Source organism: Drosophila simulans, chromosome 3L (assembly GCF_016746395.2).
Source record: "Drosophila simulans strain w501 chromosome 3L, Prin_Dsim_3.1, whole genome shotgun sequence".
Taxonomy (NCBI): domain Eukaryota; kingdom Metazoa; phylum Arthropoda; class Insecta; order Diptera; family Drosophilidae; genus Drosophila; species Drosophila simulans.
In genome coordinates this window covers 11,313,289-11,340,507 of record NC_052522.2, presented here as the reverse complement: position 1 = coordinate 11,340,507, position 27,219 = coordinate 11,313,289, and the positions used below count along the sequence as shown (strand labels likewise).

Genomic DNA, 27,219 nt, shown 5'->3' with positions numbered 1-27,219 from the left:
GACAAATACTCGTTCGGGGGGCAAGACACCAGAGTCAGCAAATTGGCTTCAATGCGAGTTGAAGGTTAAGTGCGACAGCGACGCGGAAATTGAGCATTCGGATATTGGAATCAGTAGCTGGTTTCGAGCTGAATAAACAAAACAATAGGCATTAACCCCTTTTCTGTCATCTTTCGATTTTCGTACTTTTTTTTTTTAGCACGCACTTCAGACCATTTTATTGGCTTCCTAGTAATTAAAAGTTTTGTGTAGCTTAAACCAAAGAGTTTCATGAGAAATTTGGGATATTTGTTTCGTTAAGTTGAAATTTAGAATCACAAATGCAGTTTTTCGACATTTATTTTAATTACAGAACAAGCTTGATCTGAAAGTAACGAAATTCTCATATCTATAGAAATAATGCCTTTTAATTCTTATATAATATACCCTTTTCTATGATTTCGAATCAATTCAGATACATTATGACAATACTAAGTTGGCTAAGATGAATTTCAGCTGCAGTGCGTTAGCAAATTCGCATTCAAGCGAATATTTAACTATGACAGGGCAAATTTCTGCCTGTTTGGCTGATGTATCTCTGTGTTTTCGGGACTGTTCGATATTTTTTTTTGCTTTTATAAATAACCTTAAACGATTTTTCTGCGCCGCCAGGCCACACGAAAAGTGTCAATGTCAGCTGTTGGTTGTGTTAGCCACGAAACCGAAGCGAACCAAATCGAAAGCGAGCAAGCGATGTGAAATCGGAAAAATCGAAGACCCGTGCTAAATTTATTATTCAGCTGTCGGCATTGCCTTCATAGGCATTTTCCCAGCCCGTGTTTGGTTTTCCTCCTTTTTTTTTTTGCCTTTTTCCCGCTTTCTAGTCCTTTTTTTTGTGCTGGCTGCCACTAAAAGCTTCCCAAAATAAACGCGAATACATGTGCATGTGTTCATATTTTATACATAACGAATATGTATATATGTACATACATTCGCACAGTGCAGCGGCTAGTGAAAATTTGCAAAATGTTTCCGTCACACAAAAGGCACTTTATGCCTCCTTCGCTCACCTTTCCCCACTGCAAAACACGCGCCGCTAATTGCACGCGTGTGCAGCCATTTCTGCGAGATTATTTCGAGATACATTTATACACTTGCCACCAGGCCTCCCAAATAATTGCTAGCCGTCACTTTTTTAGTCTGGCTAAAACGGTGAAAGCAAAAAAAAACTTAAAAAAAACGAAACCAAACATATCGAGACAAAAGAAAATGTAATTTTGGGGGCTAAATCGCCACCGAGCAGCTGAAATATCCGTGTTGCAATCGTGTTTTTTTTCCATCACGCCCCCGCCCATTTTTTTTTTTTTTTTTGAGGATTTGTAACAGCCTCGACAACTCGAGATGATGTTGTATGTGAAGAAGACTCTGCTCCCACAACATTGTCAAAAGCCTCCATACCCATTGACCATACCAAGACGCTCGTTCCAGAGGCACCGTGGTCTTTGTGGCTATAAAAATCTATGAAAAATGAATATGTTTATTGTTCAACTTGACTTATTGCCTGCCCCAGCGCTGTTGTTCGTGCATCTTGTTAACACGCCTGACTACAACTTCTGCATTTTGAGCAGTGGTAATTAAATGTTTTACAGAGGAAGCTACCGATGCATTTTCATAGCCTAGGTGATCAGCAATATTATGGACATTTTTCCTATAGTTTTATTTTTTTTTAACAAAATTATTTTAGGAAATCATATTATGTATGCTTTATGGAAATATTTGAATACACTGTATGGTGCATATATTATTTTTTACACGAATTAATTACAGCTTGTTCTAACTTTATTTGTCAGAGTTTTAACTTAAGACAGCCTTAGGCTAGCTGGAAAATATTTTAAAGATTAGTAATCTACTCGGGTTTAAGTATGATTTATTTCATTATTATACTTAAATCAAATAGCGAGATTTAACTTTTACTTAAATGCTGCTCAGCTTTTAATTTGACATGATTTCATCTGCAACTTTTAGTTTCTTTGAGGGATAGAAACAATTTTCGGTGCCAGTTAAGACCCATTAGTAATTATACCCGCTGTTTGTAAAAGTTGGTAAGTTCCCAGTGCGATCCAGCGTACTTTTCCATATAAAGAGCATCAAGTTGCGATGCAGCCCTCTTTGCTTCTTTGCTGTCGTCCAATTGACCGCCCACCGCCCGCAATGATGGCCGCTGAGATCGGCGGGCTATATAATTATGCGGTTGGGCCCCTTTGATCAAAACCCCCCGCCAGTGGTGCCCCTTTTCCGGGGGATAAGGCGGCATCTTCAACCGTAGTTGAAGATGGTGAGGAAGTGCGGTAACTGGATACTGGTGAAAATTGCGCTGGTTTTGGTTTTTTTCCCCGATTTTCCCTTTTCGCTGCCTGGCGGCGGCAAACAATTTTCGGCTAGTTTTGCAATCGACTCCCACAGCCGGCCGTTTCCCGCATTTCCCTGGAAATGCGCCTGCTGGATTTTACTATAATTTTATCTCGCTGCTGGCCTGTGTTTTTCTTTGTCGTTCATCAAATTGAGTTAGCAAAATTACTATAATTTTGTGGGAAATTTTATGGGTCAAATTTCAGCTGTGTTGACAATGCGCCGCCATCTAAAACAAAAAAAAAAAAAATAATAATAATAAAAAGAAAATTAAAAAACATAAAAGTGGGTAAAGCAGACGCGCCGCTGACCGCAGCACAATTTTTTTTTCCATTTTTTCATTTTGTTTTTTACTAATTTGCTTAATTAGCGCGACTTACGCTCATAAATATATGAGTGTGTGTATTTATGGGAGGCCCCACTGCGGGTTTATTTTTTTACACGATTTAATTGGGTCTATGTATTTATTTTTATTGTTTTTCTCCTCGGTAATTTCAACGGGCCGCTTCTTGGCGTTTTATTTTGTTTTATTCGGTTTTGGCCTTTCTTATTTCTCTCACGTTTTGGGCCCAGTACAAGTTTATGGCGCAGCCTGAGAGCGCCGTCGTGAATGGATTGAATTGGAGTTTGGAGCTTCAGTTCGGTTGGAGTACAGTGAAGCAGCAGTAACGGCGGCAACAGCAGCAACAGTTGGTATGGCAATCCGGATCGAGGGAAACCATTAATGCTGGAAACGTGATGTTTGTGCGGCTTTTTGTGTAACTCGCCGTGAGAACTTGGCGGCGTTGCAATCGTTCAGGTTTCGCTTCGTTTTAGATGACAGCTGCGAATTGAATCGTTCAATCGGAGAGATCCGATCCAGCAATTGCAGCACGTAGATCATCGATCCACGGATCCATGGTTTTCCGTTTTCCGTTTTTCTTTTGTCTTTCGCCTGCAATCGCAATCGCAGGCCCATTTGCATACTCATGTACTCACTCAGATACTCACATATTCAGATACTCACATCGGGATTGGATTGGCTTGGCTTGGCTTGGATCGGCGTCAATCAGTCAATTGTGTGTGGCCTTCGGAGTGTGAAAATTGCTGCAATCGCTGAACGCACGAAGTACGCATATGATCCACATGGATGGAGATCCATCATCTCTGGGGCCACTGAGCCCTTGAAACGGGGGCTTGGCCAATCTACCGATCGGATAGGGTCAATGGAGGAGGTACTCGATTTCCATTGTCAGAGTTGAGCTTGAGCCAGAGTTTTATCTAAAGCACAGCTATTTGATCTACTTTTTAATGTGTATAATAATCAACTGCAACTGAATGGTACGAAATCTATTGGTTTCCATCACCATCTTCAGCTAATTTAGAATATTCGATGATCCACATCAAATCAGATTGTTTCCAACCCACTTCATGATATGCCATAATTGAGTTGCAGCGAATTTATAATATTAGATTGTGTGTCGAAATATCAGATTCGTTTCAGCTGTACTGATTAAAAGCGGCATAAACTGTGATCCATTTTACTAGGTATTTTAGGACAGAAATTAGTATATATCACCTATTATTGAATCTGCTTTGAAAATAAACCATTACAAATGAATTTCTATTTCAAGCGCTGGAAATCTTTAAAATAGAGCGATAAAAATACTTATGTATTCCATAAATAATATAATGCTATAGTAGATTTTGCAACATTTTATGACTGCAGCATTAATGTGGAAAAGCTAAATGTGGACTTTACAAGCGATGTGGAAATGTAGTACGCAATGCTTTGTGCCCATTTCAAGCGGATTCCCCTGTTCCAGTAAATGACCGAAGTGGTAGCGCCAAATCAATTTCCATTTCTAGTTAATGTGTGTAGCCACATAGTGTGTGTGTGACCCCAAAGCTGGTTAGCCGACTCTCCAGATAGATAAATAGATAGAAGTATATATCATCCGACCGAGAGTGGAAACCGCAAAGCTAATTGCTTATGCACAGCGCATAACCTTGCCACTCCATGACACTTCTTGCTTCGCTGAGTACTGAGTTCCAAGTACCGAGTACCGCATACTCAGCAATCCCAGCAAGTGAGTATCCGACTGAAGGCCCCCCAGTTGAAACCCTTTCGAGCGAGGGCCAAAACCAAAGAATCGGCGAGGGGCAATGTGGAGAAGTGGAGAAAGCTTTCCTCATCATCATCATCAGATTTGTGCAGCAGAGGTTGTGGCAAGATTGAAAAGGAATGGCGGAGAATGGAATGGTTGGCAGTGGCAGCTTGGCCAGGCTTAATTGAAAATTCACAGTAATGCCAGCTAGAAAACGACAGCTGCTGTGCGGATAAGCACGAGGAAAACAGGGAAAAGCGAGGAAAAGGCATCACTCAGAGTAGAGAAAACACATTAAAATAATATAATTATATTTTTTTTTTTTTTGCCTTTTGTTTTTCCTTTCTTGGTTAGACTTTTATGCCGACTTATATCTCCGCATCTCCGCTTCACACTTTTATTTCGCTCCTAAGCGATTTATTTCTTATTTCTTTGGCTTGAGTTTGGGCTTTGAGATTTCCGCATGCTTTGTCAACCGTGAACGGGCACGAACTTTCATTTTAAAATTCTCGAAGCGTGTTGCGCACACTCAAGTGAACTATCCGCCCCATTTTCCACCAAAAAAAAAACCCCACAGTGTCAATTGCCGGTTAGAGGAGTTTCGAAAAATCCCAAGTGTCATCATCATCGTGATCACCTCCACATCGCGCAAAGAAGATTTGTTTTACGCTTTTGCACTCGGCTTTCTATGGAAACTTTCATGGCTGCCGGCTTGGCTTAATTCTAGCAATTTATATGGCCAACAACGTGCCTTCAAAATGGTAATACAAACGGCATCATGACGAGGCCGAAAAGTTTCCAGAATTGCATGCATGTAATTTGCTAATTAAGAGTGTCATAGAAAGTTTCCCCCCTTTCCATTGTCATTGGTGGACTAGAAGTGTCTTACAGTCGCCGGATCCATAGGGCGTACTTTCGATTTTCTTAGCCAGATGCTGTCCGGCACCACCCATCATCATTCAGCCAATTTAATCTCGGCTACTCGCCAGTTGTGAAAGTTCCCAAGACCTTTGGAGGGGCGGAGGAGGTGCCAAAACCGAGGCCATTCTATTTTTCACACCTTTTTCTTTTACTTTTCCAAGCTGGCTCAGTCGCAGATAATTTTCTGTATACCATGCCATATCTGTATATATGTATTTAAGTCGTCATCCCGCTTGTCTCGTGCCAACTGAATCACTGAATTCGCTCATCGGGCACGTTGCCTCATGGCAGATAAGCTGTTTCTTGTTTGTCATGTGCCGGGAAATTCTGTGGCATATTCATAAAGCTGAAATCCATGTGTCATACTCGCATATGTACACTCGCGATACTGTAATCGCCGACTTGAGCAGGGCTTACTATGCTTAGCTGACGTCCAGCAGAGGGCTTAATCTCTGAAATGTTGGGAAAAAGTACTGTAATTTTGATACCAAATATATATATTTTTGCATATTTTTGAGGAATTTGTATTGCTTCGATTCGTAAGCAAAATATTTAAAAAAAAATGTATCATATTCCTAATAAAAATATTTAAGCGGGAAAAAAAAAGAAAGCAACTTATCTCAAAATTCTATGTTAAAAGTATCAATCATTCGCACTTCCATTTACATCCATCAAGCTAAATTCGTCCTTGCTGCTTGATTTTACACAGGACTTCCTTTTGGGATAATGGATAATGTACTGCCATCATCATCGTATCGATTTGCATTTAGCAAATAGTTTCAAATGTTCCGCCATTCAATCAAGTAGCAATCTATTTAGCCTGGCTAGATGATGCCCTTCTCTTTTGAACACGGTTAGGGTGGACCCAATCCATTAAATGTGGGTATTTGGGTGAAGGTTATCGCTTGTCCAACTCCTGTTTTTTACTGCCAGTCAGTTTACTTTTTTTCGCCTTCGTCTTTGAGGCATCAGGTTTTCCAGTTTCTTAAAGACCCAGCCCATTTCTTGGCCCGGGCTTCTTCTTTAATGATGTGTTTTAATTTTACTTTGTCGTTTCGCTTCTTTTTTTTTTGCCAGCGATTGCGTAAGCGGCGGATGACGCCGCCTCTTACTTTCTTTTTCTTTTGGCCTGTGCCGGAGTTAAAGTCTTAAGGTATGACTTAAAAAAAAAAACGCATAAATAAGAGACAATTTGAATTGAATGCGAAAAGGAACTCAGAAACGTACGGGTTTTGTTTGTTTTATTTTACCATTTATTTGTACAATTAAATCTTTAAACTTGCTGTTCCCTCGAGTGTTGGAAGCATTTGCATTAATTAAAGTGCAGGAAAGAGAAAAAGTCAAACAAATAAGCTGCAAAAGTTCAAGCCAGCACAAAAAGGAAGAAACTTATAATTTATTTCTTTAGTAAATCTAATTAACATATAAGCGGATTTTAGCTTAGCAACTCACACAAATACACACACACGCGCCTACTCAAATCACTCACCATTGCGAATTTGTTTGCATTTGTTTTTGTTTTTCTGTGTGAACTACGCAACGAGTCGAAAAACTCACGCGATCGCGTTTTCTAACGCCAAATATATATATGTATATATCTAGATGAGTACACACAAATATATATATATTCAAATATGTGTATATGGGGGTTTTATGCCCGGGGAGCGCGCACATTTATATGTATTAAAACTAAATAATAAATACAAGAGCTGATGGCACATGGCATGGCATTGCCATCCATCGCACTGTGGAAGATTACCGAAACCAGAATTTATTACAAAATTAGTTCGGCCTACTCGAATCCAGTGGGATTAGATGGATTAAGACTTTCGTCAAATCGATTTCGTATATTTAGAATGACATCTCGCTGGCTTATTTATATATGGCCGAAACAGGTTCACTGTAGCTGGTGCCCACTGTGCAGTTCTTGTGGAAAAATTTGAAGCCGATGAATGACACATACTAGCCAAGCAAAAGCACCCAGAGCACGAGAAGTTTACAATCTTTTCTTTTGGCCATTTCGCCAAAAGCAACGCAAAAGGGAATGGCCAAAAAAAGTTGAAAGTTCGGGCCGAAACCTAATGCCATGTTTGTTTTATTTTCATTTAGAAGAAAGTTGGGCTTAAACAAGAGTGAAAGATGGAAAAAAACGAACTGAATGAGATTAAAATGTGTGCAAAATCAGTTAACAGTCGCAGCAGCAGCAATAGAAGCAGCAGCAGCAACAACAAATGAGTGAATTATAGTGACAAATGAATAAAAGCCAAAAGTGACAGTGAATAATGTTGAGAGCGCCCACTCAGCACATCGTGCAAATCGGCTTCGGAACGAAGACGACCACAACAACAACAACAGCAGCAGCAGCAGCAACACCAGGCGGCAAGCAGCAGCAGCAGCGCAAAACGCTGTTGCAACGCTTCCGGCAGCAGCAACACAAGTTGCCAAAAGTCGCAGCAGCTGAGCAGACACATGACACAGAATATTACTTCAAGCAGCAGCAGCAGCAAACTTCTTCCTATCAGCAAGGCGACAATTGTTTGTTGTATCTTGCCACAGCGTTGAACTCAAACTCTGAGCAGTTGCTGAAGAAACCGAAGAAGAAAAAGGAGCCGAGCAGCTACAACTTCGCAGCAGCACTGAGGCGCAACAAGAAGCCAAAACAGCAGCAGCAGCAGCAACTGGCAACTTCGACCGACGACGACGACAGTTGCCGCAGCATCAACAGCAACTGCAGCAACAGCAGCACCAGTGGCAGCAGCCACAGTTTGTCTAATAGTTGCATTAACAATCATAACAACACTCATTATAGAAACAGTAAAAACACCAGACACAACAGTAGCAACAACAACGACTACAGTGGTAATTACAATTGCAAAACAAGCGAACAACAAGCGTGGAAAGCCAGTGCAGCACAACAACTGCTCATTAGCGATCGGAATTATCCCAGCAGCAACACCAACAACATCACCAACAACACCAACAACAACACCAACATCACCAACAGCAGCAACAACAACGACAGTGGTGGCCATATCATCATGTCACCCACCTCGCAGGCGCCCACCCGAACCTCCCTCTTCGATTCCTGTCATCGAAAGATCCGCCTGATCGGCGGCGGTCCAGTTGCCTTCTTGGGCGGATTGGTTGCGTAAGTTATTTCCCCTTCTTTCCAACTGACATTTGAGTTGAATTTATAATATAATCCGGCTAACAATAGAACAAACCCATATGATTTGTGATTCGGGTGGGATTATCATAGTGCTGCGGAGGGTAACCCCCCTCCACAATCCGGTCTTATAGCAGCCGTGCCAATCTTTCGCCCATTTAGGTAGCCAAGGTTTCCAGTTATAATGCGTCAGTTGCGTCAATCACATTGTTCGCCGTGTTATTAATTACCCCATTTGGGATAATTTCGTATAGCACGTTTCTAGCCACTGCCAATAATTAGCATAACTCAAAAACTGGAATCAAAAATACAGATTTAGTCATCTGCATGTCACTTAAAATATCATGCAGGCTTTAATAGTAATAATTAAATTTACGATTTTATAAATTATAATCAATAATGAGACTGCTTACTTCATAGGTATTTCAACTCTTTATAGCATGAACTACGTTAGTTTTTCTATTATATCTGTTTATTACTTAATAGTTATTCCCTAGAATGATTTATGATCCAGTTTATGAATGCCCACTACTATTTGAATTTTTATAATTACCACTAATGTATTAGCATTACGCTCGTTAGCATTCACTCTACGGCGATCAACTTTCTAAGGTCACGTCACGCAGAATTGCACAAAGTTATAATTTGTCCGCATTAGGGAAATACTTAAGATACCCGTGTCAGAGGTCGAGCAAAGGAAGCCGAAAAAAAGAAAAAACTGAACAATAAAGAACGCAGAAAACAGAGCAAAGCTACAGATAAATGTGGTATTTACTCATTTTTATGGCTTTAATTGCGAGCATTTCTCAAGCGGCTTTTGTAGTTTTTTTTTTTTACTTTGTTGACCACTAAAAGCACTCTGTGGTGCAAATTCAAGGTTCAAGCGGCAATTAAAACCTTACAAGAGTTGGAAGCAGTCAAACCGAAACAAAGGCGGCCAACTAAATTTATGCATATGCTAGGCCTAAAGGCATCTAAAATGCGACCCGAAGGTCACCAGAATTAGGTGGTGACCCGAAACCAGCAGAGCTCTGCAAAAGGCAACTGTAACTCAACAGCTGATGCTGCCTCATTTCCTTATTTACCATGCCCAAATTTAACCGATTCTCAACAGCAATGAGCTTTATCTGCTTGCTGGTGATCTGGCTTTATTTGAAAATCAAAAGCAAAGTTAAACGAACTCTCAAATCACCGAGGTGAGACAACCGCGAAGCGTTGACACTCTGCCACCGAGCTCACAGAGTGCGCTGAACTGATAATTAGTTAGGAAACCAAATATTGACACACATGAGTATGTATTAGTGCCATGGCAATAGAATAGGAATACTCTATTAAACGGGAAAGATGGACATGAGTCGCGGGTGGAGTTAGATTCCGAGTAACAAGTTATTCACTTGTTTGAGGGTCGTCTTTGTGCATGCAACTCACATACTCACTAAAGCCCCAACCCCCCAGAACAATGACTAGCAGTATGGGCATACAAAACTGAGTAAGAAAAAGGCGGTAGAACCGCATACATAACAGCAGTCATTTGTTAAGTAAGTTCGTGGGGGGGAGAGACGTTGCCGGATTAGGGGGCGCATTATGAAAATTATAATGATAAACCTGTCAGGCCGACAGACCCACAGAGAGTGTCAATGGCACACTAAGCTACCAGGCCCCAAAAACAACCCCATCTCTCAGCTCACAATTTACATAATAATAATGCTCCAAAGTTTATATTGTCTCATTTGCTTTGGTTTTCATCAAGAAGTCCCAAAATTTGAATAAAAAAAAGCGTATGTAAACAAATAAAAATTTAACAAATATAAAACTGACAAAAACTTCGGTTTTCGTAAATGAGTTATATTGTTTTCGGTTGGACGAAGACCTCTTTATGGCCAACTGTACTTTGGAGGTAATTGAACACAAAGGAATCCAATTTACACTTTCAAAACTTCCTGTTTCGCACAATTTGCGATATGCTAATTAAAAAAAAGGAATAAATGTGCACAGGTGATTCACTAAAGATATTTGGCCACACTAAAATACAATGTGCATCATACGCTTTCTTGGTCACACTAAAGTTAGCCTTATTTGACCACTCATTCCCAAAGCTGTCTAGCAAGCTAAAATATTAGTTTGGTTTCTTGTAAGAGTTTCACCACCTCATTAACAAAGGAGGTGGACACCGCCTCCAACTCTTGGCTATTATTTTCCCCTCGGGCAAGAAATGCCTTTCTTGTAGTCCAGTAAGGTACATCATACACACACATGTTACTTGCACTTTTTTCCCATTTTCTTACCCCATGTCTGGGCATTATTAATCTTGGTGGCTACCACTTTTCCCCTGCCCTTTTAGCCAGCTGCTCAACTTTGGCTCCTTGGGTTTTTCGCTCCACATGCTTGGCCCCAAGTTGGGGGCTTTATCATATGGCTGGAGAGCTCCGTTGGCTGTTACCGTTTCTGCTCCAGCTGGTCGCTAACGTTTTAATTTCCTGTCCCAGTTTAATATGTTTTGTATGCCAGAGTTTTATAGCTTGCCCATTTGGCTTTTGCTGATTTGCGATTTACGAGCAATCAATTTTAGCAGAGCGACAGAGATTAAGCGCAAGTTTTCCAGATATAATTCTAGATGGCGCATTAGACTTGAGCAGCTTTCCCATTCCCATCCATTAGTTGTGACTGCTAATCATCTGGGCCTTAACCCGCAGCTGTCACAGCACCTTGGGCGCTGGTATTCAAACGAGAACAGGTGCTCCGGCGATCGCAAGCTTCTGTCGCCGCCGTTCATTGACACTCCACGCACTGGACCACTTAATGACTGACAGACTGGCTAACTGACAGACTGACTAACCGACTAACTGGCAAAGGGAACAGCTGTCGAGGAGACAAAGACCAAGCGCCTCCGGATCAAGCTCGAATTAGTGCAGCCAGCAGGCGTATCAAGGTATCCAGCTCGAGTTCATTACAATTGCCCGACTGGCGGCCAGCAAGTCAGCGATGGAGAACGGGCAATTAGCTCTCAGGGACCCCAAGAATTAGAACCGGCAAAGGTTTCTTGGTATTAGGTGCTATATGGCGTTAGGTACCTTTAAATGCTCATTGCAAATTAAAGTCACGGCTCACATAAAAACACAAGTGTATTGTATAAAGTATAAGAAATTAAACGCTTGGCTGGATTTAAGTATATTTTCTTTGGCATATTCATAAAGACCATCCATTAGTAATATTGCGCCATTTTCCTGGTCAAGAACCCCAACTGGGTTCATTCGTCTCCTCTAATCCGACCCAAAACCTCCGAAAATCAACGGAACTTTGACAGCAGTATCAAAAGTTGAGAACAATTAGTGCATTGAGCACAGAAACAATTGCCATTAAACAAACTGGGTTCTTCTAATCTCGACCCACAGCCGCAGTTGGCCGACAACAATTGTGCAACGGTAGCCGGCGGATAACGTTAGTTGCCCAGATGCTGGGCCGTAATTATTTGGCCATTAGCTGGCGTATGGAAAATGTTGAAGATTTGGAACACGACTTTGGAGTCAAATTGGGGGAAGGCAATGCCAAAGCAGCAAAGGTCAACGGAAATTTCCATTTCCCAGAACTGATGCCAAAAAGATGACAATGGGCGACTTGGAAAGCTCATGAACTTGGTTTCAACATAATTGCAGGTGTGCCCACAGAAAAGAAAGAACAGAAACAATAGGTGTTGCACTAAAATTCTAGGGAAAACTACTTCCAAACTTTTTTCTTGCAACAACAAATAGGTCAAAAGAGAGCAACTTAATCAAACGTATTAAAATTACATTAATATGCTAGTAATATCTTGAGGATATATGTTTTTATATAGCTACAAAAAAAACAGTTGAGTCTCGTTAAATTCGACCTAAAAACGTAGAGACAACAAACCCCGACCCCTTTAAAGTTCATTAAAATAAGAGCATCATTTGTCATTGTTTTTTTTTTTTTTATAATCTTCGTTTGTTTTTGCCTGAAGTAATTGCTACCACATACAGGTAGCCCATAAAGCCAAGTCTTTATGGGTTTTCTACAGTGTATTCGTATTGTGTGGTGTTTTCAATTTCACCCGCATGCAAAATTGCAGAAACGGAAAAAAGTGAGTAACGAAGCCCATAAAGGTTTACCTTGACTTCAAGCCAAGTTCCGGCTGTGGCTCATTTACGTGGCCGGCCAGCTTTTCGCGCTCTCGCTCGCTCTCTTGGCCGCTTTTTAATCCATTTAGCCACATGTGATTGCCCGTCATCAGCCGCCATCCATCTACCTGTCCAGCTGAAGCGTCGCTCTTTTAAATACTTTCCATTATTATTATTATTATTATTATTTTGTGTGTCTCTCGCTTTTGTCTTCATCAGCGAAACATTAAAGCCAGTTGTCGTCACCTCCGACGGTTTGCCAGGGGGCTCCAGTGTGGGGAGCTGGTGAAGTGGGGTCTTGGCCAAATGACTCACCCAGTTCACACACACACACACACACAGCTGCACGTTGGACAGCTGCTGTCGTCAGCTGTGTGCGAGAGAGTCACTCGTCTAAGCCGTCTTCTCTCGGCCAAAAGAGGCTAGTTACCAGTTACCAGTCAGTCAACAGTTTGAACCCCAACCCGTTCACAGCACGAAAACTGGTCGCTCTCCCAGCAGGCGATTCTAGTTATACCCATTTATTAAAATGTAATGGGGCATACTGGACTTGTGCCATTAAAACAAATACATAAATTGTGGGAACTCGTTATGGATCTCTAAGTATATATAAGCAGCTTGTCTTAGAACACCAAATATATGGTCAAGATCAGTATGGATACATATATTAATAAGAAAGTAGTAGGAAAGAGGTAGATCTAGATAACTTGATTAAGCCGAATATAACATTTAAACTTAATTGTATTTCTAGGATCTTCATACATATATAAAGTTATGCCTTTTATGTATATCCCCCTTATGTACGAAGTACTTCTCGTTTGCAACTTTTTACCAAACAGTTTGCGAATGTTTTTCGTATGCTGAATGGGTGCCGCATTGCCAAACGGGTAAAACGGTACTTTTCGATTTATTGGCGGGGCTTTTGTCTTGTGCCACAAAGAAAGAGATGGAGATGGGGGCAGAGGGAACATGATTGGGATTCAGGCACATTTCGGCAAAAGCTGATTCATATCGGCGCTTTTGGCCGTTTTCCCGAACTCAATCCACTGTCGTATCCCCGCCTCAGTCATCCGTCCATGGGTGGATGGATACCGACATCCGCCATTGACGAAAAAAAATAACGTTAATTAAAATGTATATTTCCTAAGCTCTTTTTGCCATGTCCGTGTTGATGCACAGAGAGAAAGTAGCGAGTAGTTATTAAAAGTGCAATTAGAACAACAGAATGTATATATAACTTATCATGAAATGTCCATAAATTGTGTTATCTGGTATAAAAAGTAGTTTTATTTATACAATATAGTTAATATAGTTAAGAGCCTTTTGCTTTTCCCAGTGCACTTATCTTTGTTAATTTGTACGACGGTAAAGTTTTGTCTTTGTGCTTGATTAATGCGTAATTTTGTATTGTTAATTGTGGCACACATTTAGTGGGTCGCTGGGGGGTAATGAGTTGGAGGGGGAGCTTGCTTTGGAGCCGCTCCCACAGCTTGTCTACCGCGTAAATGGAGCGTGGCTCTGATAGATTAATGCGTTCGCCATGAGCTGTTCTGTGCCACAGCTGCTCCATTGTCCGCCATCAGCACATCCACATGCAAAATCAATAAAACCCCAAGCTCCACAATTTGCCCCACAAATGCAGCTAATGTGCAATCCGTTGCTATTGTGCAGAAAAACAATATAATTAAATTGGAATTTACTTCCCTGTATAGAGACTACAGACTAAAGCTGTGTGGCTTTAAATAGACGCACAATGTGTTTTAGTTTCAAATGCTTTTGAATTTCTTGCACTTTTGTAATATAATTAATCATTTGACTTGTAGAAACAAAGAGCTTTTAGCACAAAAGTACAGAAATTACTTAAGGATTTTGTAGAAGCAATAGCATTGCTTTATTCTGATTTGTTTAGAAAGACTTGCATACCTTAAAAGACTTTCATTCGGCTGAATCATACCACATTTACCAACACTTTGAAATATTCTTGTAACTTTGCGTTATATTCAAATATACATTCATGTTGCTCAGGCATAATTGAATAAATTTCGAGTCATTTGGCCGTTTCTGATTCTTTTTATTAATTTATGGCTGCAATTTTGTGACACCTTCATCAAGAGAGGGAGATGGGGGAGATGGAATGATCATCAGCTTGAGCAAGACTAATTGAAAGCCACAACGAGCAGGCTGAAAACAACACGGAACAAAATGAATATTAATTGTTTTAAATAATTTTGAACTTGGCAAAGGCAAACGAAAGCGCTGATGGGGCAAACAGGCAATTTGACGAGCGTTTCTCCCTCCCGCTCTCGCATTGTCTGCCCATCTATGTATCTCAACTTGATTTTTATTTCGCTGGCAAGCAGCTGTTTTATTGCCCAGTACAGTCCTTCAAATAAATTATTTTCAAATTGAGCTTTTTCAGATCTAAAAATTATAAAATTATAAAATAGTGATATATTTATATTACTTATTTTCATAGCTATTTTTTATTTTCTTACAATTTTAAGTTAAAGATAAGAAGCAATAATGCGCCCTGATGTAGGCTATGAATATTTAAGGCCAGCAGTTCTACTTAATCTTAGTGATGCTGGGATGCGTTAGCCAGGTTCCACTGTACACATGCTGTTCGCCTGTTTCTGTCGCTTTTTCTGCACTCATCATCGACATCGCGATGGGACATTCGTCTGCGTCATTCGCTGCTGAAAAAAAGAAAGGGAAAGAGGCTGCGAAAAGAACCGAGAGACGCGTGTTTGTTTGCATAACAAAATTTATGTGAGCTTCGTTATATTTCTGCGCAATATGCAATGTGCAATATGCGATAGGAAAGCTCAAATGCAAACTGCCGTTACCAATTTCATTCAAAGTGCAGCGTTAGAACGAGAGAGCTGGCTACATATTAGATGGCGTGAGCGGGAGAGCGTCCGAACAGCTGATTTCCGTGGGTTCTCTGCTCTCTCTCTCGCTCTCGTTCTCGCTTCTAATGGCAATGGCAATGGCTCGGGCCCTCTCTCTCCCGCGCACACAATCAAAGCGCGCTGCGCCGCGCCAAAGGTGCGCGTCGCGACAGACGGACAGTCTTCTGATTCCGCTGCCGAACGGCGGGCGCACGCACGCAGTTAAAAAAAATAAATAAATAAAAGAAGAAAAAAACCAAAAACAAAGGAAGCCCATAAACATTGCCAGTAAAAACAACCAAAAATAAAACAATAAAAAATCGCAAAATAATACACACAAAAACAATCAGAGATCACTCGTTGCCTTCGTTTAACGGTACCCGTTATAATCAACAAATGAAGCAAACTAACGAAAGCAACTCAAATCCACAACTGGGTGAACTTCAAGTCAAAGCAAAACAAAATAGGAAAACACAGCGACAAATTATTGATCATAGTGATCACTTTTAAAAATGAACCAAAATGAACTCATTCATTTTCAATGGCTCAAAGGAACGCTTTGAATTCATGAGTTCATTCTAAGCATTCAAGTGTTATTATACATTGTAAAAATCCAAATAATTGTGATTAATAATTTTGAAAGTAATTATTTTAAATGGTCCAGCTTGAACAGATTTGTTTTCTGTGCCTAAAAACAAACCACAACCGGCGTCTGCGTCAGCGTTAACGCAAACGTGAACGTCAACGCCAGCTCCAGCGTTCGCGTCACCCGATTGTTTCAATGGACTTGAAAAACGCGTTCGACACTCGATTAACCGGCCCCCGCCCGCGATTAACCTTCAAATGAGTTTGTCATTTGTCCAAGTCCGCCATCGAATGACGCCAAATTGTCTCTTTTTTTGAAGTTTCTTTGCACTCGTTTGTTTTTTTCGCCACTTCACTTCTGTGACAATTGCATAGTGACACATATATGTATGTACATATATGCCATAAAAAGTAGATCTATAATACTAATTGGTTAATGTGTTGCTTCTGTAAACAATCTAAAAGCTTTCATCCAATCAAATAATCTTATCTTCGGTTGTGTTTCAAAAAGCTCTTGATTCACTGATTGATAGTTATGATTGGCGCCAAAGTAAATTAATATTGATATGTTATAATATTTAATTTTATAAAAAATTTACTGATTGGCTTGGAATTTTAACGTGTCGTGGTTTTTGGTTCATATGACTCATCTGCTGATCATTAAAGACTTAGTCATAATCCGTGAAACTGTAAGTTAATACACGAACGGAAATGACCTCACGCTATGCTACTAGGTGATAACACAAAAATGAAAAACTGATAAGCCCCACTTATGTGCAATCATACATCGATTCGATTCCGATCGTTATCGATGGATAAATCGGCAACAGGTTGGCTTGTCATTCACCGATTTCTTAATCGGCTTTACTACGATTTATTCCGTGCACTTTTTTCCGTTTTTCCATTTGGAGCTGCCTCATGCATTCGGTTGACTCACGAATTGACATCGATCAAAGGAGGGCAGACACATCGCCAGTCTTTGTACTTGACTATGTGTGTGTGTGTCTATATGCACAGCCCGCAATTGTGGTTAATTAAGCGACCGATTTGCCATGATAATTTATACGCACTTGGGGAAACCTTTCGATATTCTATTAATTGACCAACTTTTGCTTTTACACTACGCTGTTTGCAAAGGTGGGCTTTTGATAATGATCAGCCGTGGCAATCCAAGTAAACAGTCCAGTTGCGGTGAGTGCGGTGCGGAATGATGTGAATCCAACTGGATAAATGCACCGCTCGATCGTATGACGTAATTTGCGCCCGGTTGAGTGGCCTCTAGTGCCGCCTCCGCTATTATGCATTCTGTATGAATATGAATATCTGGCGGGTGAACGGTTCCAACCGGTTTTCAGATGCAGATACACTTTCAGATGCTATTGCATCTGAGAGATGGCAATGGCAAATTGGCGCTGAGATTGTCAATCTTGATGCAAATCAACATTTTAATTCAGAGAATAAATCAAAAGTATGTGCAGCTTTATCCGGATTATACTCTTTGGATGTTCGAGTATCTATCTATAAAAAGCTAGATCCTTTCTAAGACCTAACTTAGATCAGACTTGGGGATCAACAAACAAAAACAATATGCTGACTTGGTATACTTTATTCAACTTATCTCAAACTCCAGTGTAATTTAACCCAGCTCCATTTGCGTCTTGGGGTCTAAAGAGTTGCTGGCCCACATTTGGCTTGTGCGGTGGTGTCTGGCCTTTATGTATGCCATTTACTTCAATAGCACCCAGAGCTATCGTGTATCAATGAGACGTTTATGTGATGCCATTATTCTGTCACGTTTCCATGCTCATTTCGGCAGTTGATTTTTTCATTCGGTTTCTGTATCTTGAACTGGGCCCTTTTTGCCGCGAGTGTTGAACACAAAGAGCCAGAGTCAGACCACAACAATATACATAGATACATAGATATATTTTGTGGGAGACAGACCCCAAGACGAAGCTAGTTAGACAGGCCGTGGTTATGGCCAGGCCATTACATCATCCCCATCATCATGTCATGATTCGGGCAGTGAAAGCTCCTAGAGTGAAACTTCTAGAATTTGTAAATATAATACTATAATATTTCTTTAAGAACCCTATATGTTGAAATAAGAGTTCGAACCACTTTCCTTATACGGCGATTTATAATTCCCAACTGGTTCTAGTTTGATTTATTATTTACGCTCTATTCAAATCAAAGGAAATGTATCTTTCTTTGAAGAACATATTCAAAGGGGTATAGCAAAGTGTCTAGTGAGGTAGTTGTTCTTCCTCGTTTTTCGCCGTATCTTATCACTCGTTTGTTGTTCTGTTCTTGTTGTTGTCATTGGCTGTGTGCATTCTGGCTATTAATTTATTATATATTAATATTATCTCCACCACTGTTGTTGTTGTTATGGCAATTTCAACACCTTTGGACACTTACAACGCCGTTACTTTCGACATCGTCAACAACAATAACCCGCCCTCACACTCACATGGCAGTCGTATATATGTATATATAGGCAGTTATATAGCTAAATACTTACACACAGTTGATAGCAGTTATGGAAAACCACTGGGGGCGGTTGGGGGTAAAAGGGCGGTGAAAACAGGGGTCTTCGTCTTCCATTGTCTATTGTCGTGGATGTGCCTTTGTTTCTGGGGCGTAGTTTAGTCATTGTCTGATATTAAGCAATATTTCCAACTACATCTCCCGATGAGCTCCACTTTCAATTCCATTTCGTTCGCTGTTCTTCTGCAATAATTAGCCCAGTTAGTACGACGAGCCATTTGCTTGATTTCATCATCATTATAATCAGCATAAAGAGCTATTTCGTTATAGAAATGTTAGAATAAACAGAACTTGTTATGCCTACCATATGTGTGTCATACGGATGGAAATTTTGCAAAAATCCTGTCATGCTGAAATACTTTAATGTTTACATTTAATTTACATATACATATATTTGCTTTTCTATGCTGTTTATGAAATATCAGAAAATTTAAATCAAATGAAGCTGAAAAAAAAATAAAAAAATAAATTAAAATAAAAATAACCTGCTCATACTAAGAATGGTTTTAAATCACAGTCACGCTTTTGCTAAACCAACTAGAAATGTATACTTAGCTAAGTAAATGCAGAGATAACCAACTGAAACTCGACTGCTTTTTTGTGTACAATTTTCGAGTGACTAGCGATTTTTGAGTATGATATGCATATGTGTATGAAAACCTACCTATTTACAATTAGTATCTGGTGCGATGGGGCAACAGCAAAAGCCTTTTAATTGATAGATCAATATCACGATGATTGCTTTTGTGCGTAGCATATGGCGAGCGAGGCCTATCGCAATATTTTTCGGGGTAAATGGCACACGAGAGCGGTGAGCTTATCTAAAATGATGGAGTTGTGGTGCGGAGAGGGGCTAAATGGACATGTGTGTTCAGGGCCACTCTAATGGTAGGGGGGGCTCATATGGCCCAATTCCTAGTCCCTTCACAATGCCACCTCCCTGGGGTGTTGGGTGTGTTTTGGGGGGCCATATGCTTCGAATCGAAACTGTAATAAATAAATAACATTAGGTCAGGTTCTCGACCATTTATGGTATATGTATATATTGAATTCCCTTGGCTCTGTTCGCCATCTCTTCTCCTTTGGCTAATTGTTTTTTGGGCCAACTCTGAATGTTTCAAACTATATTCGCCTTATCTACGAGACAAGGTCAAAGCCACAGCTAAACCCACCCACATTTTAGGCACTCTTTCGTGCCAATACGGAAATGATGAGTTGGAATTTCAATTTTATTTATCACCAATTTTTTATGCACCCATTTTGGCCATGCCATTTCCATTTCGATTTTTTTGTGGCCTTTAGTTTTAGGTTTTCGCTCGACTCGTAGCGACGCCACACGAAATGCGATATAAAATCCAAACGTGCAAATATATTTGCGGCCTATTCTGCGATATGAAAGCGAGGTGTTTATGTGATAAAAGAAAAATAGTAGAAATAATACGGGAAACCCCATAAAACATCCCATTTTATGCGACTTGTATGTGACGTTTCCAAGGAAATTCTTGTGAAATTGCAAGAAACCGAAAAGAAGTCGACTTATCGCGCCACACAACACGTCACTTTGATTGGCCCAGTGTGTGAATTGAGTGTGTGGGTTAATGGTTTGTTTGCCAGTAGTTCCCATTCGATCGGAGGTGCAATAAAGTCGTCGCACGAATCGGTAATCGGCTAAGAGCTTTTCCAAGTGAACGTGTTTTACAGTTCACCATCTTGAAAAAAAGGGTCACGGCGACTGACGGAGGTACCTACAGCAAAGGAAAGGTTAAAAACTGAAAAGGGAAAGTTTACAAATCGAATATAGTAGGATTAAACTGGATTTTATGTTACAAGGATGTAGAAATTTCAAAAAGGATATTCACCTTTTAAGTATAGAGAGTCCTAGCAATGCCAACTTCCTTGTTTAGAATGTACTTAACCCATTTCGAATACTTCTAAAAAATTTAATTAAAATGTTATAAAATGTGATCAACAAATGTAACAATTGTAACAAATTTAAAGCACTATTTTCCATAGTTATGCAAAGAAATTCCTTATAATTCGCATACAAGTTGGCGTGAGTAAAGGATTAGATTTGCACCCAAAGCCAGTGCTCTGCGTCCTTGATTACAGGGTACGACGCGCCTTGAGTTCCGCCCAATCTTAGTGTGCCATCTCTAGTGTGCCAGACTGCATCCGGCCATTTAAATTGGAACCGGAGCGCACAATCCATTCACGTCGACCTTTCGTCGCCTCTGACCTGACACGCAAATTTGGTGCGACAAGAGCGAAGGTGTTGGCGGCGGCACACAGATCGATGTGCGATGTGGAGGTCCTTGGCATTATTTGGCACTTGATGGAATAACTATTAGTTAGAGTGCCACCGCTAATGCCCATGCTAATGCCCCATGCCACTACATCTGGCACTTAAATGCGGGCTGGTGGATTTGCATTATCTGAATGAAAAACTGAACGGTAAAGTCGCTTACCTGTGCGCCACGCCTCGCCGCCTCCCAGCAAATAATGGTGAACAAAAGCGCACATTTGTCTGATATTCAAATGTACACACGATGACTATATACTTCAATGCATGTGTGTACCTACATATTTACGTATCTGTTTGGGTTTCCGAGTTTTATCAGCACGCTCCACCGATATCGTGCGGGCACAACGGGTGGCGTTGGGTGGGTTGCATAATTATAATCACAACTAAGTTTATTTGTTTAAATGCCTAAAGAGTCGCATTTGCCACCGTCTCTCCGGTCGACTGATAAATGTTTATTAAACTCGGTTATGCCCAATGAGCACGGCCATTCGTCGGCTACGCACTTTTTTTTCGAGTTCTTTGCATAAATATAAACAATATGGAGGCAAATATGAAAAGACTTGTTGATTCTTAGCTTTGATAAGAGTTATGCTTTTTATTCTTTTGTCTTGAGCGGTTTTTGAAACTAGCAGAAGGCACGTGATCTCAAAAGATACGATACATATGTATTTTTTGATACACCAGCTAGTTCTTATGGTTGAAAGCGTACCACTACTTTGTTTTATCATCCAAAAAAAATCTTATAAATTATGAAGAATGCATTATTAGAGTAGTTCTTGCGCTTGTTGTTGGGACACAAGATGATTCATTCATTTCATTCAAGGATTCATTTCAAGGCTTATGAATATCATGTATCATTATGATGTCAACCAACTTGTAAGTCTCGTTTTGATACCACCGAATTCTCAGTTTCAAGGTCTAAGGTCTTTTCTTCTTAAGATATAGTAATGTTGTAAGGCTTCCTAACTCTATCAATGAAAAAGTTTAGTAGCTCATAGGATTGCGACTTGGTTCTCGTGGGAGAGTCTTCTTGCTCTCTCTCGGATTTCCACCAAAATACCACGAGTTCTTTTTTTTTCTGGAGCGTACTGAGCATTATGCTTTTCAAGCGATAACATTTGAAGCGAGTCACTTGGGCGCTACGGAGCTTTCGGTGTGGTTTGTTTCGGATCGGTTGGGTTCGTTTTTTGGGCTAAATAAATGGGCTAATTTCCTTAACGGATCGCAGGAGGCAAGATGACCAAAGCAACGTAACAAATACCAAAAAATGAAAGAAACTCTAAGCTCAAAGGTGCCAACAAGAATAGGAGTAACGTTTGTATCTGAATCGGATCCAAAGAAAAAGTTTAAAAGTTCGCCATCAACGTCGAGCTCAACCATATCAACGGCGACAACAACAAGCACAACAACAACAGCAACAACAACCGCATCGCCCCCACCGCCCCAAACTTCGTATGTGATTAAATGTCTGTTGAAGACCGCTCGTTTTATGTGGCAAGTGACGACAATACCCTCTAAAATCGGTGATACCATTGGTACCCTGTACCGTTATGCTCAGGATTCAGTTGATAGTTTTCTATGCGTAGCTGGGTGAGACTCCGACACAGATCTATTTAACCATTATATATATAACTTTGTATTTCTAATTACTTGCTAAACTCATCATTTAATTGTAATTTATCTTCTTTTGTTTTTACAGCAAGGCCCGTCGCAAGGAACGCGATGGCGATCAAAATTCAACAGACACCAAATTGTATTTGGAGGAAAGTGTCCTAGAACGTAAATTACCTGAAGCTGATCTCAAAGCCCTAGTGGATCTTCCAGCTGGTTTGGACTACAATGAATGGCTAGCGTCACACAGTAAGTTTCGAAAACTTAAGTATATAGAAGAACGACATCCATTACCACCCACAACTGGCTAATTGAAGTTCACGTGATTCTCTGTGTTTTCGGATTCCTTTCGAAATTGCCTTTATTATTTACTCACATCTGTCATTTTGCCTCCATTGTTGGCAGCAGCTTTATCGTGTGATTTACAAATGAGTTTAACGAGCGTCGTCAGCTGCTGTTTGGCAAAAGTTTGATAGCCTCCTAATCGCCAGTGGCTACGCTCGAGTGCCCCGATTTATGAAACGCTGCCCACGGTGCACTATATGTACATTATCGTCCAGCCAATGAACTTGAACAGAAGAATTCAGACTGGGCGATAGCATTATCTGCATGCAGTTTAAGAAGTGCAAGGGTAGCCTGCAAAGTTTCAGATCAGGCAGTTTTCTTTGTTTCCAAAGGCTTCTGATACAAGAAATGCAAATTAAAGGATACTTGCCTCATAGTTTATCCATGCAAAATAGCCTTGAGTTGGTTTCTTGCTGAGTAAAGCCACTCACTGCTTTAATTACATATCAATAAACGTCTAATATCATCGCCTAAAGCCAATATACGGTGAGTCACAGCTTAATTGGCTGGTTGCCCCACCGCCTGGAGGGATCTTTTTTTTGGTTACATCATTGGTGGAGAACAGAATCGATTTTGAGAAATTACATCATCTTGTAAATAATCTGTGTGCTCTGGGTGGCAGAATGCAAATTACACAGCTCTTTGGTTGACTCAAATGAGGCAAATAATTGGCAATGTATCAGCAAATTGTAGCCACCATAAGCACCCGGGGGCATCAGAAGCAATCCCTCAGCCCTCCATTTGCTCCAACGTTTTCATTATCATCCTCTCCCTTCGTTTTGGAAAAACAATCAAAGCCAAACTGTTTGTCGTGGGCGATGATCAGGGTCATTTCACGTCGCCCGATGGCGTCAGCTGCAAGTTCATATGCAAATTTAATATTTGAAATTGCTGACTCGAGAGGCTCAGACCCTCGACTCCTGCTCAGCTTATCTGGGACTGGGGCTAAGGAAAGCGAGTTAAGCCATCGGCTTATTTTGCTCCAATTCTGCTGGCATTTCAAAATACTGCAGCTCCTCTTCCACTGACGTAATGGGAACACTTGTGCAAATATTGGGTCGGCATTGACCTTACCCCGGGTGGTTCCGCTTAATAAATATCATCGTATGCCCACTGCTGGGCGTTATCACTGGAAACCAGACACTGAAAGAAACCAATAAAACCCGCAGCTGTCTCATTTCGATGATAAGATTGCTTCTGCTTTGAAAGTAATCTGTGCACCAGCTATTATTAACCGAAGAGTTGGCCATTATTTAGCAGGTTGTTGATCTTTAATTTCAACACGAAGCAACATTGTTAAGTCTTAGTTATATTAACTATTGTCTTGGTATGAAATCTTTTAATCAATATTTCTTCGCTTCTCTTTTTTAGCCCTCGCTCTATTTGAGCACGTGAATTTGGTCTATGGAACTATTAGTGAATTTTGTACACAATCCGGTTGCGCTGACATGACCGGACCCGGCAACAGGTGAGTCCTGCTCAGATATTTCGATGCAATTGTATTAACAAAGTGTATCTTTCTGACAGAACGTACTTATGGTTCGACGAGAAGGGCAAGAAGACGCGCGTCGCAGCACCACAGTACATCGACTATGTGATGACGTTCACCCAGAAGACGGTCAGCGATGAGTCGATATTCCCAACCAAATACGCCAACGAGTTCCCCGGCTCGTTCGAGTCGATTGCGCGGAAGATACTACGCTTGCAATTTCATGTGATAGCGCATCTGTATGCGGCGCATTTCAGAGAAATCGCGCTGCTCGGCTTGCACACCCATCTAAATCTGACGTTCGCGCACCTCACCGCACTGCATCGGCGCTTCAATTTGATCGACGAGAAGGAGACGGACGTGCTGCGCGACCTTGAGGTGGCCCTGCGCCTCACCGACGACACCGGTGGATGCCAGGATGCTACCTCCACGACGTCGTCGGTCCATGACCACTCCCACTCCGGCGATCTCCAGCATCAGTCGCTGCAACAGCAGCACCAGCAGCAGCAGCAGCAACACCACAACAGCAGCAGCAACAGCACCTCCTCGGCGGAGGCGTTGCACGTCAATTCACAAAGCAACAATGGCAGCACATCCGCCTCGGCATCGGTATCCCTAATCGATGGCGATGCGGTGGCGCCGCCCATTTGCACGCAACCAGAGGCGGGAGCGGGCTGCAAGCCAGCGGGCAGCAGCGGATTGCTGGGCGGTATACTGGGCGACCTGACCAGCGGCGAATTTGGTGATACAACGCGCTACTGCACCTCGGCAGTTCCTCAGGCGGCGGCAGCAGCGGGTGGGGCAGCGATCGGTGCCACGGATGCTGCCGCATTGAACAACGGCGCTGGCGCACTACATTTAAACTTTAGCAACAATAATAACAATAATCATAATCTGAATCACCATCACCACCATCATCACCACCACGGCCACCATGGCCACCATCATGCGGCCCAGCAGCCGCAGCAGCAGCAGCACAGTGGACTCATACAGTGCAATGCGGCGGGCGGCGGAGGGAATGCAACAGGGGTAGCCACGGGCGGAGCAACTGCAGCAGCGTCCTCGACCACAACGGCATAGTGGGGCAAAAGCTACGAAGAGAGCGGCAGCAGCAGCAGCAGCAACAGCAACAACAAAAAACATTAGAAATACTAGATTTACGCAAAAATGTTATTTAATGTTACTTCTATGATCCTAAAGTTGAAAATATTGTAAAAATAATAAAAAAAAAAAAAAGAGAAAACATTAAAATGCATAAACAGCTAATTGCAAACAACAAGCAGGCATTACATAAATGACACACAGCTACTAAGTTATTGAAAAGCTAATCGAAGTTGGCATCGTAGTTCCGTAACGTTGATTTAGATATGTACTTATTGTATAGAACGACAGAGATGAGCTGCAAGCATAGAGTTTAGAGTTGTCGCGTGCTTATGCTTTACACGTATTTTAACCTTTCTCTTCTGCAACAAATAAAATGTCCTGACTGAAGCCAGAGTGCAAATGCAAAGTCAATGCCTTCAAGGCAACCATAATAAAAGAGTTTTGAACTGCTACAAAAGTTGATAAAAGATCACTTGAAAAAAATTATACAGCAACAGAATGCTTTCATTTCAACTTGGTTTTCTTTGAATATTCTTTCAAGCCAAACTTCTTACATTACTTACCTCACGATATATGTTGAATAAACCTAACTTATATGATTATAATTACTTCTAAAAGTAGCATTTTCTAGCGATTATCATACCTTTTCAGTAGCGACTTTCGTTTTCGTATTTATTTCCAATTAGGCGTTTTAGTAGGCAGCCAATTAGTTGTTCGCCATTTAAGGAAATGTAACTAAATTATTTTGTAATATATTTTGTTGTAATTCGAATCTAAGCAGAGTCACATTTTATAAATAGAGCGAGTACTGGTTCAATTGTTCAGGAACATAGACACACATATTCTACTAGGCGGTGAAACGCGTTTTAAAATAGCTAACTCACCCGTATTTTACATGCAGTGTACTTGGCACAGCCAGCCTGAAAGTATGCACCGAAAAGTTAACTACACAAACTGCAGAATGGCGCCTACCGGTATGCACCAAATATGTCACAACTTACGTACCACACTTCACACCCACACACACACAACCACAAATCGCACCGAAAAAAAATCACAATCCACACGTTGTTAAAGTATGGCAATTTTAAACCAAGTTTGCAATGATTGAAAACATTTAATAATAAAAACACGTAGGGAGATAACAGATTTATGCTTCGGATTTCCAAACAATTAAACAGAAGGGACTTGTATGTTGTGCTGTATTGTGTTGTGTTTTTTTAGACCCATAGCAAGAACCAATGGCAATGAAGGAAACTTACTTTAGAAACTGAAGCGTTCGATGTAGAATATTAGAAGCCAATTTTTGTCCCGATGTAGATAATTGCAACTTGATCCACTCCAGTTTCACTCAACTGCTGTCCAGGCCTAAGCTACTAAAAAAACTATACTCTTAACGACACACACTTTCAATCTGTTGAACTTTGAATGCGATGCAATGAACTCGAAAAAAAGAAACAAAACAAACACACAAGGCAAATGATACATGTATTTATATGTAGGTATGCGAGTTATTAATAGAATACAGGTGGAAATGGAATTAAATGCAAAGACAAACCTTTTAAGTCAGCAAAAACCAATAAAAGCATGAGAGAAGATAATAAAATAAACTGTTATGTTCAATTGAGATATGATGTTTTATTG

General features: G+C 40.8%; 1 protein-coding gene and 1 long non-coding RNA gene across 5 annotated transcripts in view; one reads left to right on the top strand and one right to left on the bottom strand.

The window, feature by feature from the left end:
- LOC6737670 (MOB kinase activator-like 2) overlaps positions 1-27,202 on the top strand; it is a 39,158-nt gene extending 11,956 nt beyond the window's left edge. For 2 of the 4 annotated variants that reach the window (XM_016169770.3, XM_016169768.3), the window contains exons 2-4: positions 22,726-22,886; positions 24,354-24,450; positions 24,510-27,202. In XM_016169770.3, coding sequence (XP_016031432.1) covers positions 22,726-22,886; positions 24,354-24,450; positions 24,510-25,551 — 1,300 coding nt within the window. In that variant the 3' untranslated portion in view covers positions 25,552-27,202. Of the gene's footprint in view, positions 1-7,505; positions 8,545-15,760; positions 15,966-22,254; positions 22,617-22,725; positions 22,887-24,353; positions 24,451-24,509 lie in introns of those variants that run through there. The other 2 variants (XM_002084466.4, XM_039293956.2) reach the window with 2 other exon arrangements.
- LOC123327228 lies at positions 1,837-23,229 on the bottom strand. The gene is made up of 3 exons (XR_006541798.1): positions 23,014-23,229; positions 18,699-19,169; positions 1,837-2,617 (listed from the first exon to the last, which is right to left on the bottom strand). It is a non-coding gene; the product is annotated as an uncharacterized LOC123327228 (long non-coding RNA).
- Positions 27,203-27,219: the final 17 nt, after the last annotated feature.